This window comes from Seriola aureovittata, chromosome 8, assembly GCF_021018895.1.
Source record: "Seriola aureovittata isolate HTS-2021-v1 ecotype China chromosome 8, ASM2101889v1, whole genome shotgun sequence".
Taxonomy (NCBI): domain Eukaryota; kingdom Metazoa; phylum Chordata; class Actinopteri; order Carangiformes; family Carangidae; genus Seriola; species Seriola aureovittata.
In genome coordinates this window covers 19,984,360-20,005,324 of record NC_079371.1, presented here as the reverse complement: position 1 = coordinate 20,005,324, position 20,965 = coordinate 19,984,360, and the positions used below count along the sequence as shown (strand labels likewise).

Below are 20,965 nucleotides of genomic sequence, written 5' to 3'. Positions count from 1 at the left end.
TCCTAAAATTCACCGTCTTGATACTCACATTTGCAGTGCTTGTCACAGAGTGCGGCCTGTCTCATGTCACAGAGGCGTATTGAGCCCTTGCTGCTGCTGTAGGCAAAGGTGTGACACTGCTGCGGATGAAACTCTGCCGAGGTGATCACTTCCGTCAGCTCCTCCATGTTGGCTGGTTTGATGTCCACAATGTCTGAGAGACGGGCACTAAGGACAAACTCTGACTTTCAGACAGCGGCTGTGGACTATTATGATTCCTTCAGTGGTCAGCTAAGACAAAACTCAGATAAATCACTATTGGCGCCTAAACGTAGAAAAAAAACACAAATAAGAGGATACTGAAGCTGCGATCAGTGATCTCCAGGTTCCACAGGTTCACCCTCAGGTCGTCAGTGGAGATGTATGTCTGAAGGTCGGAGTTGACAGAGATGGAGTTGATGTGGTAGGTGTGGGCATTGCTGAAAACACGCCTGGCAGTAGCCTCAACCATCAAGTCCATGGGCTGCAGCACTGGCACCTATTGGTGAGGACAGGTCAATCAGAAAAGGAGAAAAGGAAATGCAGAGAAAGAAGATTTCTATTTAAGGCTGGTTGGATGGATGCTGGTTTCCTAGAGGCTTTTTTAGATATCTATCTGTATGTGTGGTTGTGCATGCACATGGTTTCTAGTGTGCATAAATTTTGTGTGCTTGGATGTACAACGTGGGTTTGTGTGTACATGTATGTGTGTGTGTGTGTGTGTGCATGAGCCACAACCATATGACTCCAGGGATTCATATGACATTTACTCCACAAATCTTAATGAAACAGAGACAGCGACTGAGGGGCTCTGGGGCTGTTTGATGAGCTGGTTCAATCAGACTGTGAATATCTGTTTGCTACACGGCTACTCAGTGATCACACCGCACTCACCCCTCCCCTCTCTCTCTCGCTCTCTCTCTCTCTCTCTCTGCCCTGCTTCGTGTATTTACTGAGGAACTCTCTCCTCTTGTTTGTGTGTGAGACAGAAAAAGAGAGAAAGCAGAGGAGGTGGAAAGAGAGATGGCCCGAGGGCATCGCTAGGCCCTGCTGAGGAATGATAACTGAACTCTGCAGAATTAAGACGAGCTCTCTCTCTCACACACACACATACACTCACACACACATGCACACAAACACACACAGTTGCACAGTGCGGCTCGGGCTTCAAAGACACCCAGCAACCAGTCTGCATGCAGCCCCCCGTTGGCCAGATAAAACCCAGACAAAGAGAGAAGGGAGGGGAGGGAGAGAGGAGAACAAATCGACTGCTTCTTCCCTTTTTCCCCTCGTCCGTTGCTGGCACTGACAGAGAGACATGGCAGCCCAGCAGGCTGCTGTATCTCCATGGGTGTCACTTCATTTCCATGTCTTTCACTGGCTGTCCAGAGAGACATGGACCGTATTAACCCATAACCCCCAAACATTGACAGTTACACTGTTCAGTTTGCCCCTGCACCTTGGAAACAACCTAATAGATCCTCTTCCTTATAGTATGTAAAACAGAATATTTGACATAAATATAATCTTTCTTTAAAAAGTAACCTATACTATTATACTACTAAAAGCAGTTTTTCCTTTTAAAGAAGCACATCCCAATTATATAAAACAAAACAAAAAGTACATATTTTACACATATTTTATTTCCTAAGGAGATACTGAATGATAAACTAATTTTTTGTTTGATTTTTTTTTTTTGGCTGCACTTAAGAATATTTTTGAGTTCCTCCCTCTCCTCCTCTGCTTTCTCGCCCTGCACAGATTTCACAGCCTCTAAACAGGATTGACACAGTCCCAGCCTGTCCTCCAGGTTGCTATGATCCCCTGGCCAGCCAGACAAAGAGGGACAGACACGCTGAACACAGCACTAATCTACTATGGCAGACGCACACACACACAGACGCACACACACATAAACACATACACACACGGTGCCCTACGTGCCTGCTTGCTTTGTGTGAAAATGAAAGTGGTAGTGGAGTGATAAGAATGAGAGACAGCGAGAGGATGATCCTTTCATGGTCTTCACCTCAGCGCACATATAGATCACTCATTCTCACTTTCCTCTGCCTGTCTAAGTTAAAAACTGTCGAGTGCGTTGGATGGTGTCAGACTGTCATTTATCAGCACTGCAAAAGGAGCAGATGATGATCTGCAGGTATTTAAAAGAGAAAATGTATCCACTTTGAGATATATATGTATATATGTTTAACACAGGTCTATTCAAAATTGTGGCACTTTTGCCTTCCAATTCTGCTACCACCAGCAGCTGGTTAGCTTAGCTTAGCTTAGCATAAAGACTGGGAACAAAGGGAAAACAGCTAGCCTTAGTTAACAAAGTTAACCAAATTCACCTAGTAGCACCATAGAAGCTTGCTAATTAACATTTTATAGTTCATTTGTTTAATCTGTACAAAAAGTTGCATTTTTACAATATGAAATTATTATTAGCGATATTTGTAGCCTCTGGCAGCTGGATGTTGTTTCTTTTGGTGGAGCAAGGCTCACTGTTTTCCCCCTGTTTTCTGTCTTTATGTTAACTCTTAACTGGCCACTAGCTTTAGCTTCATATTTACTGTACAGACATGGGAATGGTATCAATCTCTTGGCAAGGAAATGAGCAAGCATATTTCCCCATAATGTCAAGCTATTCCCCTAACTACCATGTGTGTGGTTGGGAAGATAGTAAGGATTTACTGGAATGGTGCTCTTTCAACATTAGCAAAATAAATGATCGATACTATATAGACAAAAAGATAAAACATATTACAAAAGGAAATTATTTAGATTGTTCTTTTACATTAGGAAAAGTAGCCTATGTCATAGATATAAAATCAGAGAAATTCAATCAGAGAAATACAATAAAAACATAAATGGAACATTTCCGATGTCTGCATTGGGCCCATAATGATGTTACCTTAGTATAATTCATGATGCATTCTGAAGATTAAAAATTATCCATTGTCATTATCAATATAGTGGCAGGAAGTTTTCTGATTGTACGTTGTACACCCAAAACTTCATAATCGCAGTGTTTTAGTTTCCATTTTCAGCCTTTCTCTCTAAAAGAAGCTTGAAAGGTTCCCGATGCTGTACTTTGAAATGGTTTGTTTTTGTTTCCATTCAAGAATAATCTGAAATTTTTGGATCTTTCCCTTGTCGTTAGATCGTAACTTGCAATTTGACTCCAAGCAAAACAGTAAGACACCAGCAGCATAAGGCATAGAGACGTTTACCAGAGTACATGTGATATGTTTGGGTGATGTTAGACCTTATAGTTTTTTTGTGACCTCTTCTTACCCGTAGCGACGTGATAGTCGATGGGTCTCTGATCCGTCCGTCCTCATCCTTCAGGTTGTAGCCCTCTGGACGCTTGTCTCTCTCACTGATCTTCCACAGCTTCACTGTCTTGTCTGGGATGGATACATCACACACACACACACACACACACACACACACACACACACACACACACACACAAAATACAGTTAGATCATGGCTCACTACAGATTCTCAGATACAAGATGGATGCAGGGGGGTTGGGCAGCCAATCTGGCATGAAGCTGGGCAGGAGCCAGTGAGGATGATGAATGGCGGCTCCTGTGTAGATTCTGATGTCACTGATATCAATCTACAAGTTGACTACATTTCCCTGCTGCAGTATAGGCTCCCCCTGAAAAAGCCATCTGGGCGTTTTTCAATTCTGCTTCACATAAACACCAGTTACATCCCATCTTCTCGGTCGAGTGAAGGGGGTAGCAGCAGCAGTCAGTGTGTTGTTGATTCTTTTTTCTTTTTTTTTCTTTTTTTAATTTCCACTGTGAATATTGGTGTCAGAGCAGCGAGGCCATCGCCACAGGACCCTCCACCATCTGCTCCAGCCACTGCTAGCACTTCTGTAGCAGCCATGCATGAAGCCCACAATCTGCAAGATGTCTCACTGCTGATGTGTATGTCTGCTTCAGCCAGCGTGCATGTATGGTGTGTGGTGGTACATGATGTGTGTGTGTACATGTATGTGTGTGTGTGTGTGCTCTTGCTGTGGCAGCCATGCATGAAGTCCTCAATCTGAAACACTTCTGCTGGTAGCACTTGCTCAGTCAAGCAAAACAGCGATACATTCACAGAAACGGTCAAAAAGACATTTTTATGTGATATTAATAACATCTCCTTTTATATGAGCTGTACATCTGACCATGGTGCGAAGTGAGGGATGAATCATGCCTTAAGTTGACACTTTTAGTGACTAACAGCAATACTACACCCACATGTAAACATTACTGTCATGATAGATTTATGGTTCCTTTGACCATTTTGCCACCTGTGTCGCTCCTACAGTAGCAGGTTAACTGACCATTGGTGGACAGCAGGAAGTAGGCGGCATTCTGCTGAGGAAGCCATTTGATCTTGTTGATCTTCTCCTCGATCTCCAAACTCTTCAGGTAGTCAAACTCCGGCTCGTGGCTCTGGAATGTGCTGTAAACATTGTACTCCCCTCGACGCTGGGGCTGGCTCTTGCTCTGAATGAGAAGGAAGGGAGGGAGAAACAGTCAGAGACTGACATGTTTGCTGTTCATTTCATAAGATTAAAGCACTGTTTACCTCAAATTTGGTATGGAGAATTTCATTCTTTAAAGCAAATGTTTGAAATTTTAGGAAATATTCTTCGAGTTCGAAGAGAAAACCAATACCACTCTTGTATCCATCCGTTAAATATGAATTTGAATGATTGGCTTAGCCCAAAGACTTTAAATAGGGGAAATGGCCAGTTGCTTTATCCACACCAAAAAAATATGCATACTAAAACTAAGACACAACTTTCGAATTTCCCTATTGAAAAACTATTAAATTTTCACCCATGCTTGTTTATTTGTCAGCTGGATACACAAAAACTCCTGAGCCGATTTGAACTGAACTTAATTGAGGGATGGGGCGTGGGCCGGGGAAGAACAAATTTTTGTGGCAGATCCATTTACTATAAATTAGATTTATTTTTCTCTTAAGTCTGTTGTATGTTGTTTGAGATTAGCTTGGCTGAGGTCTAGTTATAACAAGATATCATAATTATCTCTTGTGTTATTTTACACTCTTTACATCCCTTTGAATTGGTAGTTATTTTGACATGATAGCATTATTTTTGCTATTCATCGTATTTATTTATTCTAGTGCAGCTATATGCCATTTACATTTACACTGAGTGAACATTTAACACAAACATATTATACTTTTGTGGCTTTGTGTCTCCATAACATGAAATGTTTGGCATCACTGGTAACTTTGGGGTCGTAACTAGAACTCAGGTTTCAAACCATGCTTTTCCATGTTACATGAGTTTATAATGATGGCTCATCCAAAATCCGCTTAGTGGTTAAAGAGATTTTTCTTTGTGGTTTTTTCTTTGCCGTCTAGTTATTTAAAAGCAAACAATCAAACTTCAGTGTTTCAAGGCTGTCAAATCCTTTCAGCAGAAGGGCAGCATAATTAGCATTGCATTGTTGGCATTTCCTACCTCCTGCTCCCTCTGGAAGACAACCACTCTGCCTCCTTTATCCCCGGTGGCCAACAGCTCCCCCGATGAGTTAAACTCCACCGTTGAGATAATGTCAGCTGCAACACAATAAGCACAGCAGAGAAGGGGGGAAAATGTCAGTGTGGACGTGTAGAAAGCTGTCAAGGTATCAGTCAGACGAAGAGAAAGAGCTTTCAGTGAGGTCTGGTACAGTGACTTCTAGAAAACACATCAGGGAAATGGAGGGGAATCTCATGACAAACCCACAGAGGACTCTTCGGCACAGATACTCTAGTTTGGTGAAATATGGGTTAGGACAAACCACTCGATGAGTCACTGCATGATATCAACTAATTCAGCCCCTTGTCTCATTGAAGTGCACCAATCCGTGTCATTTAATTGCACTCTCACTTTTTAAAGGACGCCTCCACCACACCATTCATCTCTCTCCTCTTGGCTGCGAGACCCCATGCTGCTCAGTGACTCTCCTGCTTCTTCATTAAAGAACAGTCATAAACCTTCAAACCATGCACTTCTTTACAGCTGATACATGTCACTGCCTCATTTTTTAACTTCCAATCAACAAAAATATAACAATAATAAGATACAAGTGCTTAATTTATTCTGCATCGACAACATTTCTCAGTGTCTCTGCATAGCTACTGTTCCACCAAAAAGTAAATAACAGATACCCACCCTTAAGGTAGCTTTTCCTCTCCTCCTCAAAGACATACATCTGCATGGATTTAGGAGAGGCTAATGGTGACTGTAATTATTATACAGCCCCGGGCTAAAAGGGCACAGCATAATGTCTGTCTCACACACACATGTGTATACACACACACACACACACACACACACACACACCACAGCAGAGGCTAGTCCTCTGTTTAACAGTGACAATAATATTAGACAGAGATAGAGAGAGAAAGAGAGAGAGCTTGTTGTTTTGTACCCCCCACGCCCTCTGTGGACCTGCTACTGGCGGAGCACTGAACAGGAGAGGGGAATGTTGCTATGGAGACCGTTTCCATCTCTAGCGGCAGTCGTGTGTGTGTGTGTGTGTGTGTGTGTGTGTGTGTGTGTGTGTGTGTGTGTGTGTGTGTGTGTGTGTGCGTGTCAATAGCTCTCAGACTTAGTTGCTGATGCTAGCTGTAATTCAGCAGACAGAGAGAGTGCTGCAATAGAGAGAAAACCTGCTACTGCATCTGGGGGAGTGAGTGCAGTTGAATGCAGCACACAACTTCAGACAATAGAGTCCCTGTAGACTGGCTCATCTCTTCACATAAAGCTGCTGTGCATGGTGGAAATGACTAAACGTCATGTTTTCGTGTGTGTGTGTGTGTGTGTGTGTGTGTGTGTGTGTGTGTCTTCCCCTTGTTTCATTTAATTGTTGAAGAGAGCCACATTCAGAGATGTGACAAGAGGGATTCTTGTGGCCTTGCGTGATAATGACGTGATGTGGGGAGGGGTGGGCAATCCTAATCATATTTGAATCTAGAAACTAATAACATTTCACAGAGACACACTCTGACCTAATTACAGCCTGGGAGAACCCCAGTTACACACCATATTACTGTCACATACACACTTGCAGACACACAGCCCATAGTTATCTCTCTTTCTATATCTGCATGTATTGACCCCATGAATGCTCAGAGATGGCTATGTGCAAACCCCCAACACACACACACACACACACACACACACACACACACACACACACACACACACACACACACACACACACACACACACACACACACACACACACAATGGTGTCTTCCCCAGCACCATCAAGCCAAAGCCACTGGTGTGAATCGAATGGAATCGGCTTAGCAGTCAGCATTCTTGAGTCAAAGCCTGTCCCCCTCTCTCTCTTTTTGTCCTTCATACTTCTCTCTTTTTCTGTCTCCCCCACTCCCTCGCTCCTCTCTCCTTCCCTCATCATCAACACATTAAGTCGCTGAGGAGAAACAGTAATTGATGGATGCCGTTTAACGAGTTTACACACGAGTACATCCTTCAATCATCAGTGAATGAAGAATCGGGGAGAGCCAGTGAGCTGAAACTCCAAGTAACGTGATGGAACGCTTCCCTAAATTAGTTTTTCCTCATGCAAATGTATTCAAACTAGACAAGGCAATCTATTCAACCTCAGCCACTGATGGAATTGTGTTTAAATGACATGCAGTTTTTTTTACAAATGAAATTTCGTTATAGAGAACAAATTGATTAGCAGCAGAGCTGCAGGTGGGCGGTGTCCCCCGAATGATTTCCGCTTGCATCAGATCAGATTTTTATTACGTGAGCATCACCAGGTTCATGGTGGAGTGGGATTAGCAGAGGGCTGGTGATTCGGCTGATCAAGTGTGTACTTACGCTCTCTCTTTCACACACACACACACACACACACACACACACACACACACACACACACACACACACACACGCAGCTTCATCAGCAGACCATAACTAGATGAAGCACATAAATCCTGTGGCCAGCCAGGTGTGACACAGACAGGTCACCGCTTCTTGATTCATCAGAGGGATGCTCGAGATAACACACATCTATCACCAGTAATAATGCAGACCAACCTGTCGGCCTGCTGCTCTGATGATGTGTGTATGTACGGGTGAAATAAAGCAGGCATGGCACTGCGCTTATCTGTTTCTATTCACCACCCTGAACCAAGCAATAACACCCTTCAGCATACAATATAGAATTGGGCATCAAACCAATTGGATGGAAATATGCATTGATTCTGGAATGAAAACTGTGAAACACGGAGAGGGGAGTGAGGATATTGAATGTAGTTATAGATGCCCTAGCATGCAACATCTATCACGCATAACAGAAGGGGCCACTAAAAGAAATGATTGTGAGGGGGGAAGTCTGGGGATGGAGGTTTGTTGCTCTAAGTAGGTCAACGAAAAGATCGTACGGTGAGTCTCATCGGTACAGACACAAGCAGACTAAAATAGGAGCGCCCCGGCTAACCTCTAGACAGCACATAATCCCGTCATGGTTCCAAAAAAAAAAAAAAAAAAAAAAAAAAAAACAAACAAACTGAGGCTTGATCCGGTGGCATTGGAGGGTTGTGTAAGAGACACAGACCCAAAATGGTGTGACTGCATGGAAAGCTAGTTGCGTAAGTGTCGTGCAGAAATTCCAGGTAGAGGGAGGGACGTGAGCAACATGGTATCGTGTAAACGCTTTGTTAGCGTTAGATGTGGAGAAGAGAGGATTACAGCACTTGTGCTGAGCTGCCTGCGTCAAAGGATCAGGCCGGGGGGATAATTCAGGTCCGTTCTCGCACTCTCTTTCACTCGCCGCTCTCATTCCTTCTGTGATAATCAACAAATCAGTCAGCACTTCTTTTCTTCCAGGAACACGAACGCACACATGCATCTATCAGAAATTTCTGTACATAAAGACATAAAGACTATTTCTGTACTGAATAAGCAGCTGATAACGGCTTCATTTCACACCAGCAACCAAGGAGATCAATCAAAATTTTGAATAAACCCTGCTACCAACTGGTCTGGTACCCAGCCATATGATTAAGGGTTTATTAGGCTTTATTAGCTGCACACAAAGCAACAGAGCACAACGCAGCTCTCTTCATCTGAAGAGCATGACTCTTTGTAAGATCTGGAGTGAACAAGCTAATTAACCTGGTTTCTCCAGGATCAGTCCCATGAGAATGAGACAGGGCGTGTGTGCATGTGTGTGTGCTTTTGTCTTTTGTGCATGTATGTGTGTGTGTGTGTGTGCACGTGCTTTTCTGTATCCCCACACTTCCCACAGGGAGTTGAGGGTGAAATGGGCGAGACGTGTTACTGCTTCACTTCTCACACTTCATTAACACGTCGGTGTGGCACACATCTGACGACAGACACAACACAGGACAGGGCGAAACAGAAGAAAGAGTGAAATAAGTTTATGGATTCCTGCAAGCACTAAGCTGAATACCAAGAGGAACCGTTTCAGATGCTTGTTATTTGGTATTCTGTTAGAAATTGAAGATGGAGAAGGGGGGGAGGCAGGGAAGCGGGGGCACACAGAATTATAATCCACCTCCAAAACAAAAGCTGGCTCTCCCTTTCTATCTGTCTGTCTGTGTTCCTTTGGTGCAATCCCTTTCATCTTCCCTGTTTTCAAGGCTGGAATGAATCAAAGATGAGAATGCTGCTGCACAGACTGAAATCATGTCTCTACAATGACCTTATCACCAAAACACAAGGCATTTCGAGTGACGCCGCTTCCTCAACACAGGAATTAGCTATCAAAACTTACAAATGTATCCCATTATAAAGTCCAGAAAGGTCAAACACTGCTTAGCCTGCAGGCTAGCTGTGCACCAAGTGACTCTCACACAGGAAATCTATCACAGCAGCACCTCAAATCCACTGTCCAGGAAGCTATTTTGCATTTGAGAAATAGGATATTTTTTTTTGCAATCATCCTACAGTAGCAACACCACGGGTATTCTTTAATAAATTCTCATTAAATTTTCATGGAGCTGCAGACTTAATAAGAAGCTAATCAGGGGATGAAAGCAGCTGCTGAATAAGGAGTGTGACTCGCCCCAACTTCACAGCTTGCCATTAAGCATCCGCCACCCCCATACCACCCCCATACACACACACACACACACACACACACACACATAGACATTATCTTTCTTGTGCTATGTGCCGAGGCGGGGCTCTGCGTTTTGAGTGTTTCATAGTGAATAATGGATGGGACCTGGGGGTATGGTGGGCTAAGTCTTTTTTATGCCGGAGTCCTAAAGTGTGGCCCCAGGCCGTTTGCCTTGGCACAAGCAACCAGGCTCGCCTCAGCTCTCATCAGCAGCAGCAATAAAGGCTGTAAGCTCTCTGTTACAGGACTGCATCAGTATTCAGCGGGGCTGGAGGGGTCACATCACACACAAGCTTGTACTCGCATCAGACAGACATATAAGCAGCAAAGGCGAGAGAGTGAAAGAGAGACAGAGGGGGCTGGGGAGAGAAGGAGGAAGGGATTACATGTCCTACCAATAGATCTCCAGGTCATTGTTCCGGTAGCTAAATTGTAAAGGACCAGAAATCAATACCACAGCAGACATTAGGTTAGGTCCTGCCTCACAGCAAGGAAGCTATTTACATTTTTTTCACCCAATGTGGTGTTCTGTTATTTGACAATTTCATTCCATTGTCGAGCCCATTCAAGGTGAAGATTACGAAAATTAACCTAGACCCATGTAGTAGGAGTGTAACAGTCCATTGACTCAACACACACTGATACACACAGCTGCAGTCATACATACACACGGCCGAGAGGAAATATCCATCCTGTCACCATCAGCGATGTGGCGACTGGTGAATCCAAATTAGACTTTATGGGAATTTTCTTTCAACTAAACAACTTTTCTGGAAACTTTGCTTTAAGGTTGAGGAAACTTTTGAAATTTCATACCCAACTATTACATGACGAGCACAGCTTTGGTCACATTAGTGTGCGTACACACACAGTCAGTGTAGCCGCCCACACGCCCATTGAGGCGTGGGATTGGTGCTAGGCAAAGGTCAGCAAGAGTGACATCATTAAAATGTGACATCATTAAAGTGTCCTGCTGCTGTGGGCAAGCACAGCCTCAGGGAAATCCTCACCTTTGTGTGTGTGTGTGTGTGTGTGTGTGTGTGTGTGTGTGTGTGTGTGTGTGTGTGTGTGTGTGTGTGTGTGTCTGTGTCTGTGTCTGTGTCTGTGTCTGTGTGTGTGTGTGTGTGTGTGTGTGTGTGCGCGCGCGCGCGCGTGCGCGTGCGTGTGTGTGTGTGGTCTGAATGGACTGGGCCTGATGGAACATGTGCACTTTGGTGAATTTATGATGGGCGACGGACCCAGACACCGGCCCGTATGATCTTTGGCTGCAGACTGACTTCATACCATTTAGGAGACAAGGAGTGAGAGAGTGAATGGACACACACACACTCATTCATGATATACGAGGTGTGACGATCAGTCATAAATTATAGCCATAAAAAATAACAAAAGTAGACTCTCCTTGTTTGGAAAGCGCAGATGGGCCAGAGACTAGACAGTCCTTTGCTTTAAGGAGACACATTTTACAACCTGTATAACTCTAATCCACTTTCTCTTGATCAAATGAAAGGGACAGAGTGAGACAGAGAGAAGGAGAGACGGGAAGAAGCTGGAAGAAGCTCCCCTCCTGTTTTTCATCTCAGCGCACACATCAAACAAAGATATCCATCACACCCACTCCCACCCCCACTTCACTTCCTCTCGCTATGAACCAGTCACTGTGTGTTTAGCAGTGACAGGGAGTCATCTGTAAGTGCCGGGAGCTGAGCAAATGATGATGCTCTCCTGTATTTAAATTAAAAGAAAAAAAAACATTGAGGAAAGGAGCCGGAGAATGAGACTGTCTGTCTTCTGAGCTTTGACTTTGTCTCTCCTCCAACCTGCAGTGGCTTCAGGAACCTGAGCTGGTGGCAAATGCAAGAAGCCATTGTGGCTCTGACCCACCCTGCAGCCACACACAACCCTCCAACCACCTCTATTCTACACCAGTTTTCTATCCTGTAGAAAAATAACGTAAAGGTGCTATTCGATAGCTCAATTATGGGATGCTCCATCATATTTCAGATTAAAACCCATTTCTATTTTGACCGACTTTGTTTCTTTTTAAACCTTATGGTAAGTGGGTGGTAAAAAATGCGTGTGGTGTGAAATGGATTAAAGGCTTCCCCAGTGCTGCAGAGACTATTAATGCAACTGACCAGTCTGCAAATACAACACAGTGCATGGGCTTTAAGCTAAACAATGAAGACAAAAAAACATTCCACTTGGCTGCACAATAATCAATAATAAATTATCTCTCAAGAACAGAATAATTGTTAAGAAGATAGTGGAGCTGCAACGCTTGGTCCATTAATCATTTTTCCCAACTATTTTGATAATCATTTCATCGTTTTAGTGCTTTTTCAAGCACAAATGCCCAAATATTCACTGGTTCCATCTTCGCTAATGTGAGGATTTGATGCTTTTCTTTGTCATATACAACATTAAAGAAAATAACTTTCGGTTTTGGACTGTTGGCTGAATAAAACAAGCAATTTTGAATACAATCACCTTTGCTGCCTGCAATTAATCCAGAAAATAATCAGCAAATGAATCAGTAATGAAAGTAATCATCAGTTGCGGCCCTAGAACAGAGACATCTACCTTTGTAACAGATGCTGATTTAAATCTTGTATTAATCCGAGGTAAAAGATATGCATTCATGTTTAAAGCTGCCACTGTTTAATGAAAGGCTCTTAATCCCCAACGCTTTTACTGACATTAGCAGTTAATGTCTAAAACCGATCTGCATTATTAGTATATGGGGACCGAGGTGGTAATGAGATGAACGATAACTGTCAGTGTTTTACGTTGATCAGTGATCGAAGCAGCTTGTGGAAGGCAGGTGGAGCTGATTGGTGGAGCATGAGGGAACTGTTAAGCATCAAACAGTAAACAGGCTGATAATCAAGAGGCTGATGTGTGGTCAATGAGGGGGAAACACACTCATGTGCAGGGGCAGCATTTATAGCTCTGCACGTAACAGCTATTGTTCAATGCTTGGTTAAGTAGATGTACAGTAAAGAGGCGTGTGTGAGAGAGAGAGAGAGAGAGATCCATATTTCAATGTGCTGCCCCCTCCTAAAATTAGGCCACCTTCCCTGCCTCTGTCTCATTCTTTCAACAAGTGAACAAGAATGATGAAAATACATTTTTTCATCATTCATTTCATCATTTCTTTTAACTGCTTTTTAAAGCTGCTCTCTACAGACTCCAGACCCTGTAGCAGCTGTGAAGAAAGCTTTATTCCCCTGTTCCCTGTAGTCCATATACAGATCTAAGCCCTGATTCCCCTCGGTCAGGATGGTCTTCCTAAAATAGCAGGTATAACGGGAAGCCACCTCATCATCTCCTGCTATTGACACCACACCACCACACTCCCCTACTAATCTGAATGTTTATGTGAAACGACCAGAATATCCCTTCTTTAATATCCTTACAGCAGCTTATGGTGCGATTAAATTCGCTTTAAATGACCTGTATGCACTTTATGCAGAATCTATGTAAAGACTAACTCGATAATATTTATTTATTGTGGTATTTGCTTGATCGATTCCTTTAATGATCCTATACTACAGTGACTTATTTCTGCTGTGATATTAGCATCCCTCTAGCTACAGCCTCAGGTTATTTGCGGTGCTTTAGTATGAGTAACGGCTTAGTATGAGTCTCCCCCCCCCCCCCCCCCCCTCAGCATCATCTGTTTAAATACCTTCGGTTGCATAGTTGTGGTCGCGAAGGAAGCTGTTGTTGATTTTCCGGGTGTCACTCTCCTCCTCCATTGATAAATCGGCTGGTTCGGGATCCTGAAAGCGGCAGACCTGCTCCCATCCTGCCCGGTACCGTCAGCAGGCGGGCCGTGGGACCAGCGGGTGGCCTGTCATGGCTCCAGCTCTCCGGTGTAATCAACACAATCACGATCAAATACCTGTGATGATGATGATGGCGATGATGATGATGCTGATATTAATAATGATGATGATGCTGCACGGGCAGGTCCTGTCCGCACCCCAGGACGCATCCAACAGCCCACCGTCCGAGACGCAGGGACAGTTCCGATTCCACCAGTGGATGTAACAGCCTAATTATTAAAGCGCATTACGTCCTCTGCTTCAGATTATTATCTCCCCGCAAAAAAATATTAATCATCATCGCCACAGCGCGCCTGAGCAGTTGGTCAAAAAATGAACGAAATGTTATGTCTTCTTGAAGGTGGCAGCCCGCAGCAGCTCACTCCGTAAATCTCTTTTGGAGGATTTGAGTTTAGGCAGGCGAGATTTGCCCCCTCCCAGTGCCAGCGGGGCGGGCGGGATTATGCGTCAACAAGCTTGCTTCAGTATTCCCATGTCAGACTCTCCAGAGTTGCACATTCGCCTTTCTGTATCCAGATTCTGCAAAGTGTCCTCTCTGTCGCCTTCTCTCCCTCTCTCTTTCTCTCATTTCATTCATTCATCGGAGCGCGAACCGGCGCCTGTGATCCCGGGCTGCTCAGCTGACTCACTGTGCCGGATAGCGCAGAGCTGTGCTGTAGTTACCCACTGTGCTGCTGCTGCTGCTGCTGCTGCGCTTCAGCAGAGGAGGAGGGGGAGGCGGAGGAGGGCCCCTCCCATGCTGCCTGGCGGCTGGCTCTTTAAAAACCACAAGCAGCGAAATGTGACGCTCAGTCGAACCACCACCACCAGCAGAAGAAGAGTTCAAAATCTGTTCACTCACAGCCTGATGACCACCAACCAGGTTCGTGCGTTAAAAGCCGACAGCTGCCTTATGGCCAAGTTAGCAGGTTGCCTCTTAAGCCTGGTAGATCCTGCACCACCATCCCTCCACCCTGCCGCAGAGACATCCATCCACACCGCACACTGTCAGAGCAGATTTAGCATTAAGTCTACTTTCTATGCTTTCCCCTCTGCATGTAGACCCAGCTCCCTTAAAGCAGCTATTCAGGAGAATACAAGAGAAGCTTTATAAGATGTGTTACACAAAGTGCATGACATGGCACATTTCTGTCCACTTACAGAGTGTGAGCATGAAGTTCAGATTCAGAGATTACCAGGAGGGCACAAAGGAGTGAGGTGAGGCAGAGGGAGGGATGAGTGGAGTAGAGGAGGAGACTGGAGAAGGAGAGAGCAACAGAGAGGGCCAGAAAGAAGGAGGAAGAAAACGACGAAAACCCAGACGCTGATTAATTAGATTAGTAGGGCTGCCGTCTGCGCCTCTTTCTGGAAAGATCTCATTTCCATGCTGAGTTTAATAACACCACACACAACGAGCCTTCTTCTGGTCAAACCATAATCTTTGATGTGTGTGTGAGTGTGTGTGTGTGTGTGTGTGTGTGTGTGTGTGTGTGTGTGTGTGTGTGTGTGTGTGTGTGTGTGTGTGTGTGTGTGTGTGTGTGTGTGTGTGTGTGTGTGTGTGTGTGTGCGTGTGTGCGCGTGCGCTGCATCAGTGTGGCTGCATGTGCTGGCAGTGCATCCCTGCCCTTATCTACTCACTTTACCCTAAATCTCTCTGGTTGCACAAAGGGACTGGGTATCTCCCCTGCGCGAGCCTCAACACACATCAGCAGCAGTAGCAATAAAGAGATTGTGGAGCCCCCTCTCCTAAATACATTAGCTCTCTAATCCACGGGACCATTTGCACATCCAATCCTCTGCTCCTGTACTAATGGGGATCTGGCTGTGAGAGAGGCAGGCTGCTCATAGAAAAAAAACAGGGCCTTCCTACACATGCTATTTTACACCCCATCAACCTCCAACCTCCATCTCCATCGGAATACATTACGGGGCATTATCCATGCAGGGGGATAATGAAGGCTGCTGGAGCGTCGGCGAGGGTCTGTGATTCACATGCTTCCATATTTACAGTCCTCTGCTCCCCTAATGAAATCTGCAGGGAAACTCTGCCATCCTTGACCCTCTCAGATCTGACTGAGTGGTCAGCGGTGTTTCCCATCTCTATCAATATTTAAACAGGGTGTACGAGGACAAAAGACACACACAGTGTTCCTCTCCCACAAAGACTACGGCTAAGTTACAGCTGAGCACCAAGACCGAATGAAATCGAAATGGAATCAGTGAAACAATGGATTTAGAGGAAGCCATATGGATGAGTAGTTCAGTTTTGTCAGATTTTGTTTGGGGGGGGGGGGGTGTTATGAGGCAGCGAGACACACACAGATGAAGGGCAGGAGTGGCAGTTAAAGGCACAGACATATTTGACTCTATAATGAAGGCTCCCTGAGCCAGGGCCTGGGATCAATGCTACCTCTCTAATAACATTCACCCTCTCCCTCCCTGCCTCGCTCCCGTTCCCTTTGCATATATGCCAATCTCCTCTCTTATCCCCCTTTCATTTCACTCTCCCAATTCCCCCGCTGTCAGTCTTCAAAATGTGTCCACACTGGCTCCTAGGCCATGGAGAAAGCATCTCAGAGCAACGGCACTGATTGGAAACCAGTTTGGCTCTTAAAGTCACATGACCTAACAAGAGTTCCCAGGTTGAAACACACATATTCTCAGAGCCTTTACTCAAAAAACCTCAAGTTTCTGCACCCCATGGCTCATTTAATGCTCCCGCCACTTGTTCTCCTCTGCTACCTCACTTCTCTTGTTCATTACTTCCCATCTCCCACTCCATTGGGCAAGAGAGGCCAGTGACAGCGCGGCTCCAGCCCAGCTGCTGTGTGTCAGACTTGCAGGAAATGCTCTAGGGGCCACCAGAATTGGAGAGCGTGTCCTCAATTCTCCTCGATCGTATGGACAAAGTGGGTTAAATTGGGCTCTAGCAGCACCAAACATAGGGACACAATCACATGGCAATGATATTTTAGTCATGCCCAATTGCTTTCCTTGATGTGTGGTAATTGCTTGACCTGGGGATGGTGGTGTGGGGCCACAGGCGGCAAAGACGCTGTCTGCATACCAAGCAACATACATGAGCACATGCTTACACACATAGTATAGATATTTGACGACACAGCAGCTACACAGCAGTTATACTCCACCTTCACTGCAGTGCTCTCATATCTCAGGATTGTAGTCAATACTATATATTGACCACTGGATAATGTCTGGTTTAAATAGGCTACAATATTGATTATTTTCATCTAGTTAATCCAACAAATGTGAGGTTTTGGCAGATCAATCCAAAATCTACTTAAGTTGTTAATTATATTTTGAGATAAATAATGGAAGAACTAAAAATGGAAACTTCTTGTTTTGCAGTAACTCGCAAAAAATCAGTTGTGTGCTGTTTTTCATCAAAACACTTACAAAAATCAAATCTTTAATTCCCTGAAAATAAATGAAACAATATGTTTTGGTAAATCAATGTATGACATTATGATCATGTACCTTGGAACATAATTGTATGTCACTACAGGAACATGGGTTCTGCAAAATGGATACAATGACTTCCTTTGAATATTAGGATAAAATGGCAAAAATAAAACAGTTTTAGTATTTCAGCGCACCCATGATCAGAAGTTATAGTTTCTTAAATGAGGGAATAAAACCTATGAATACATTTGTGAAAAGGTTTGATTTTAAGTTGTTTTTCATACGTCTTCTGAAAGTGGGCTATATGGAGAAAATCCTCTAATACAGTACATCTTACACTGTGATATCAATGTACTTACTGATAAAGTAACATTTCTGTCTGTACTGTTTATGAAGCTGTCCTTTAGGAACATACAGAAGTTGCTTTGAGCTAAATGCTAATGTCAGTGTGCTAACATGCCCACTATGACAATGCTATCTCATTGATGTGGGGCAAGTATATTCTCATGTTTACCATCGTAGTTTCGCTTGTTGACATGCTAACACTTGCTAATTAGCAATAAACAAAAAAAAAATACAGCTTAGGCTGGTAGGAATGTCATTCCTTTTAAAGTATTGGATAAATTCAAATTTTAACCTGATGACAGTCATCCTGTCACTCAAACGTCAGAGCATCACCAAGTTCATTAGGATTCATCCTCTTGAGTCCATTAATACCTGCACAAAATTTCATGGCCATCAATCTCATAGCTGTTGCGATATTTCAGTCTGGACCAAAGTGATGGACTAACTGACAAACATTGCCATTTGTAGACCCACTATCATGGATTTATAATGTCAAAGAGCATTCCTGCTGACTGATTTACAATATTGCCCACAATGGTTTAACGCAGCCAGAGATTAAAAAAGAATAGCTACCACAATGTAAATGATATGGCAAAATATCTGACGGTAGACAAATTACAAGGCACAGTACACACATCGTAGTGCCTAACTATATATCAGATACACAATAAGCTTGATAAAATTGTGAAATACTTTGACTAAAGAACACTTGGTTTCAGTGACAGAAGCGTGAAAGTCAGCATTATGATTCAACCCGATGCAATCTCTCACTTCATCCATGTCAAGGTTTATTGTCCAGTCACTGAATGTCTCAGTCAGATTTGCCATTCGTTGCTATTTTCAAGACGGGTCAAGGTTCACAAAAAATCCCATAATTTAGCATGTGAATAGGCCAATACATGTTTTTTTACAAAAAAGGGCATTTTGAGAGAATTTGAGACCAGAGGGTTGAAGGTAGTTAAGTCATAATAAAACATTTAAACACAACTTTAAAAAACACTTTCTTCATCTTTATTGGACAGGGGTGAGGCCAGTGTGTGAAATATATACAGTAAATCCTATTTAGCAGTTGAGCTGATTTATTATGACATCCCTCAGTGAGACAAGCTGTATCAGAGAGCACCAGCTGAGCTACAAAGTCGTCATGGTTATAATTTTCACTGCCTGTTCACTGGGTTTAGATCTTCTCCGTGTTATCAAACAAATCAGGATGATCATCATTCAGTAGCATGAGATTCTCCCTCCAAACATTCATTGCCTTCCATCAGCCATGCAACCCAACCTGGCATTAAGAGCAGCTAAACACATTGGGGTAATAGGATTGCCCTGGCAGTCCATCTGTCAGGGGACTGAGCAGCAGCAAACCCTGGGGATGCAGCACCCTGGCCTGGATACACCTGCTTAGTCTGCCCTTTCTTTGCACTCTTCTCTGGAGATATTTATTCAATATTAAAACATAACCTCTGTGAGAGTAAAACACAGCTGTTCAAGAGTCTAAATGCCATAAGGAGTTAGTAAAACGCCGGGAAATACACACTGGGAGTTTATAACCTTCTGGATTTAAAAATAATAAAACGCGGCTACTGTTAATAGAGTACAGATGGAGATGCATGGCAGTATAGAATGAATAGAGCGCAAGACAGGGTGGGGGAGGGATACGGAGGAGAACGGAGGGCCTGGGAGAGGCAAGCAGAGGAAGATAAAAAGATGGATGTATAGTTTTGGTAGAGGGCATTAAATCAAGCCTAGAGGCTGTCCCTAAATCAGCAGGCTTTACTCTTGGTGTCATTCCAATTACATCAGGATGAGACTAATGCTCCATTGCACAGAGACTTCAGACCAGCAGGATTGGATTTTCTGTTTCCCCCTGACTCTCCTTTACCCTCTTCCCCCACCCACCCCACCCCCACCCCTGTCTCCCATGATAATGAATTAATTGAAATAATGCATGTACAATGATTAGCACAGGACGGAGCATTTTGGGTGAAAATTAATCAACTGAAATGATTCTGTTTGTAGCAACACGGCTTTTTCACAGGCTCCACCACACCTTGAGGGTATACAGATACACACACATGACCCATATGGATGTCTACATAGCTACACTGGCACCTTATCATAAAACACACACACATACACACTTGCAATTGTTTTTTTCTGTTGCAGTATAAGCAGTAAAGCCATGTAACAGTAGCCTAAAGGTAAAGAAGCATGCACACATTGTGGATTTAGATTTGATTGTGTGAACATAGAGACGTGTCTCGCTGAGAGTAAATGATGCCACTTAACAAGAAATCATTGCATTGTACCTCTCTGGTTGCTAGGAAACTGCAATTGAACTGGCATTGCAATGCAACACAACAGCTGTCCACACAATTGGACAATTAAGATCTTAAAATGTCATTATTTTGGTCACATTCATCTTAATAAAGGTTCAAGCACGTCCCAACACGTTTTCTGCCAGTTGGGTTAATGGGCCGAACATGGGGAGTTCATGTTCGGAGTGAGGCTGGATTTCATTAGTGAAATGATCAGTGATGCATTAAGAGAAAGGATACGGAGAAACAACAAAGCATGGTATCATTTGTGTTGCTCGGAAAGTTTGGACGGACAACGTGTGTGCTGTTAAGTATGCTATATTTATCCTACAGCACTTTCCTCTCTGTGGACAGATGAATGTGGAAAGTAGGTTAAGCAGGTTAGTGAGTGACTACAAAGCCACCGCCCCATACATGACCAGGGACCCGTGCACAGCTTATTTTTCAGCACCGTGGACAGCTCTTCACAGAGCAGACGCTGAGGCAAACAGAAAATGACTCGGAAATGGGTTAAAGGGAAAATCCACCCTAAAAATGGAATTCATATGTGGCAGTTTATAAGACCAATGAAACCAGTCCTGGAGCTGCATCGTAGCAGTACTGAACAGGCGAATAAAGAATTAAACAACTTTGAGGACATTATATCAGCACAAACGATTATTTTACTGGAATAAACGGACATCCTACAATTTGCCCTACATTTAAATAAAACTTGAGTCATTGAGTGCCAGTATCATTGTCAACGCACCAGCTCCGAAAGTCACATTATCAATTCAAATTTGAAGCTCTGTGAGACAATTGTCTTTGTTTACAGATATCAATATGAGTTTCCCCTCTAAATATTTCATCTTTTAGTTGCTATATGTCAGGACTG

General features: G+C 43.7%; 1 protein-coding gene and 1 long non-coding RNA gene across 5 annotated transcripts in view; one reads left to right on the top strand and one right to left on the bottom strand.

Moving 5' to 3' along the window:
* The window catches only part of LOC130173318 (uncharacterized), a 29,142-nt gene extending 16,711 nt beyond the window's left edge, over positions 1-12,431 (top strand). For both annotated transcript variants that reach the window (XR_008828395.1, XR_008828394.1), the window contains exons 3-4: positions 11,686-11,864; positions 12,002-12,431. This is a non-coding gene — a long non-coding RNA (uncharacterized LOC130173318). The remainder of the gene's footprint in view (positions 1-11,685; positions 11,865-12,001) is intronic.
* ppp2r2ba (protein phosphatase 2, regulatory subunit B, beta a) overlaps positions 1-20,965 on the bottom strand; it is a 46,355-nt gene that overhangs the window by 7,511 nt on the left and 17,879 nt on the right. The window contains exons 1-6 of one of the 3 annotated variants that reach the window (XM_056382451.1): positions 13,867-14,887; positions 5,528-5,625; positions 4,373-4,538; positions 3,319-3,431; positions 340-517; positions 29-193 (exon numbers count right to left, since the gene is read on the bottom strand). In XM_056382451.1, coding sequence (XP_056238426.1) covers positions 29-193; positions 340-517; positions 3,319-3,431; positions 4,373-4,538; positions 5,528-5,625; positions 13,867-13,936 — 790 coding nt within the window. In that variant the 5' untranslated portion in view covers positions 13,937-14,887. Of the gene's footprint in view, positions 1-28; positions 194-339; positions 518-3,318; positions 3,432-4,372; positions 4,539-5,527; positions 5,626-6,223; positions 6,387-13,866; positions 14,888-20,965 lie in introns of those variants that run through there. The other 2 variants (XM_056382452.1, XM_056382450.1) reach the window with 2 other exon arrangements.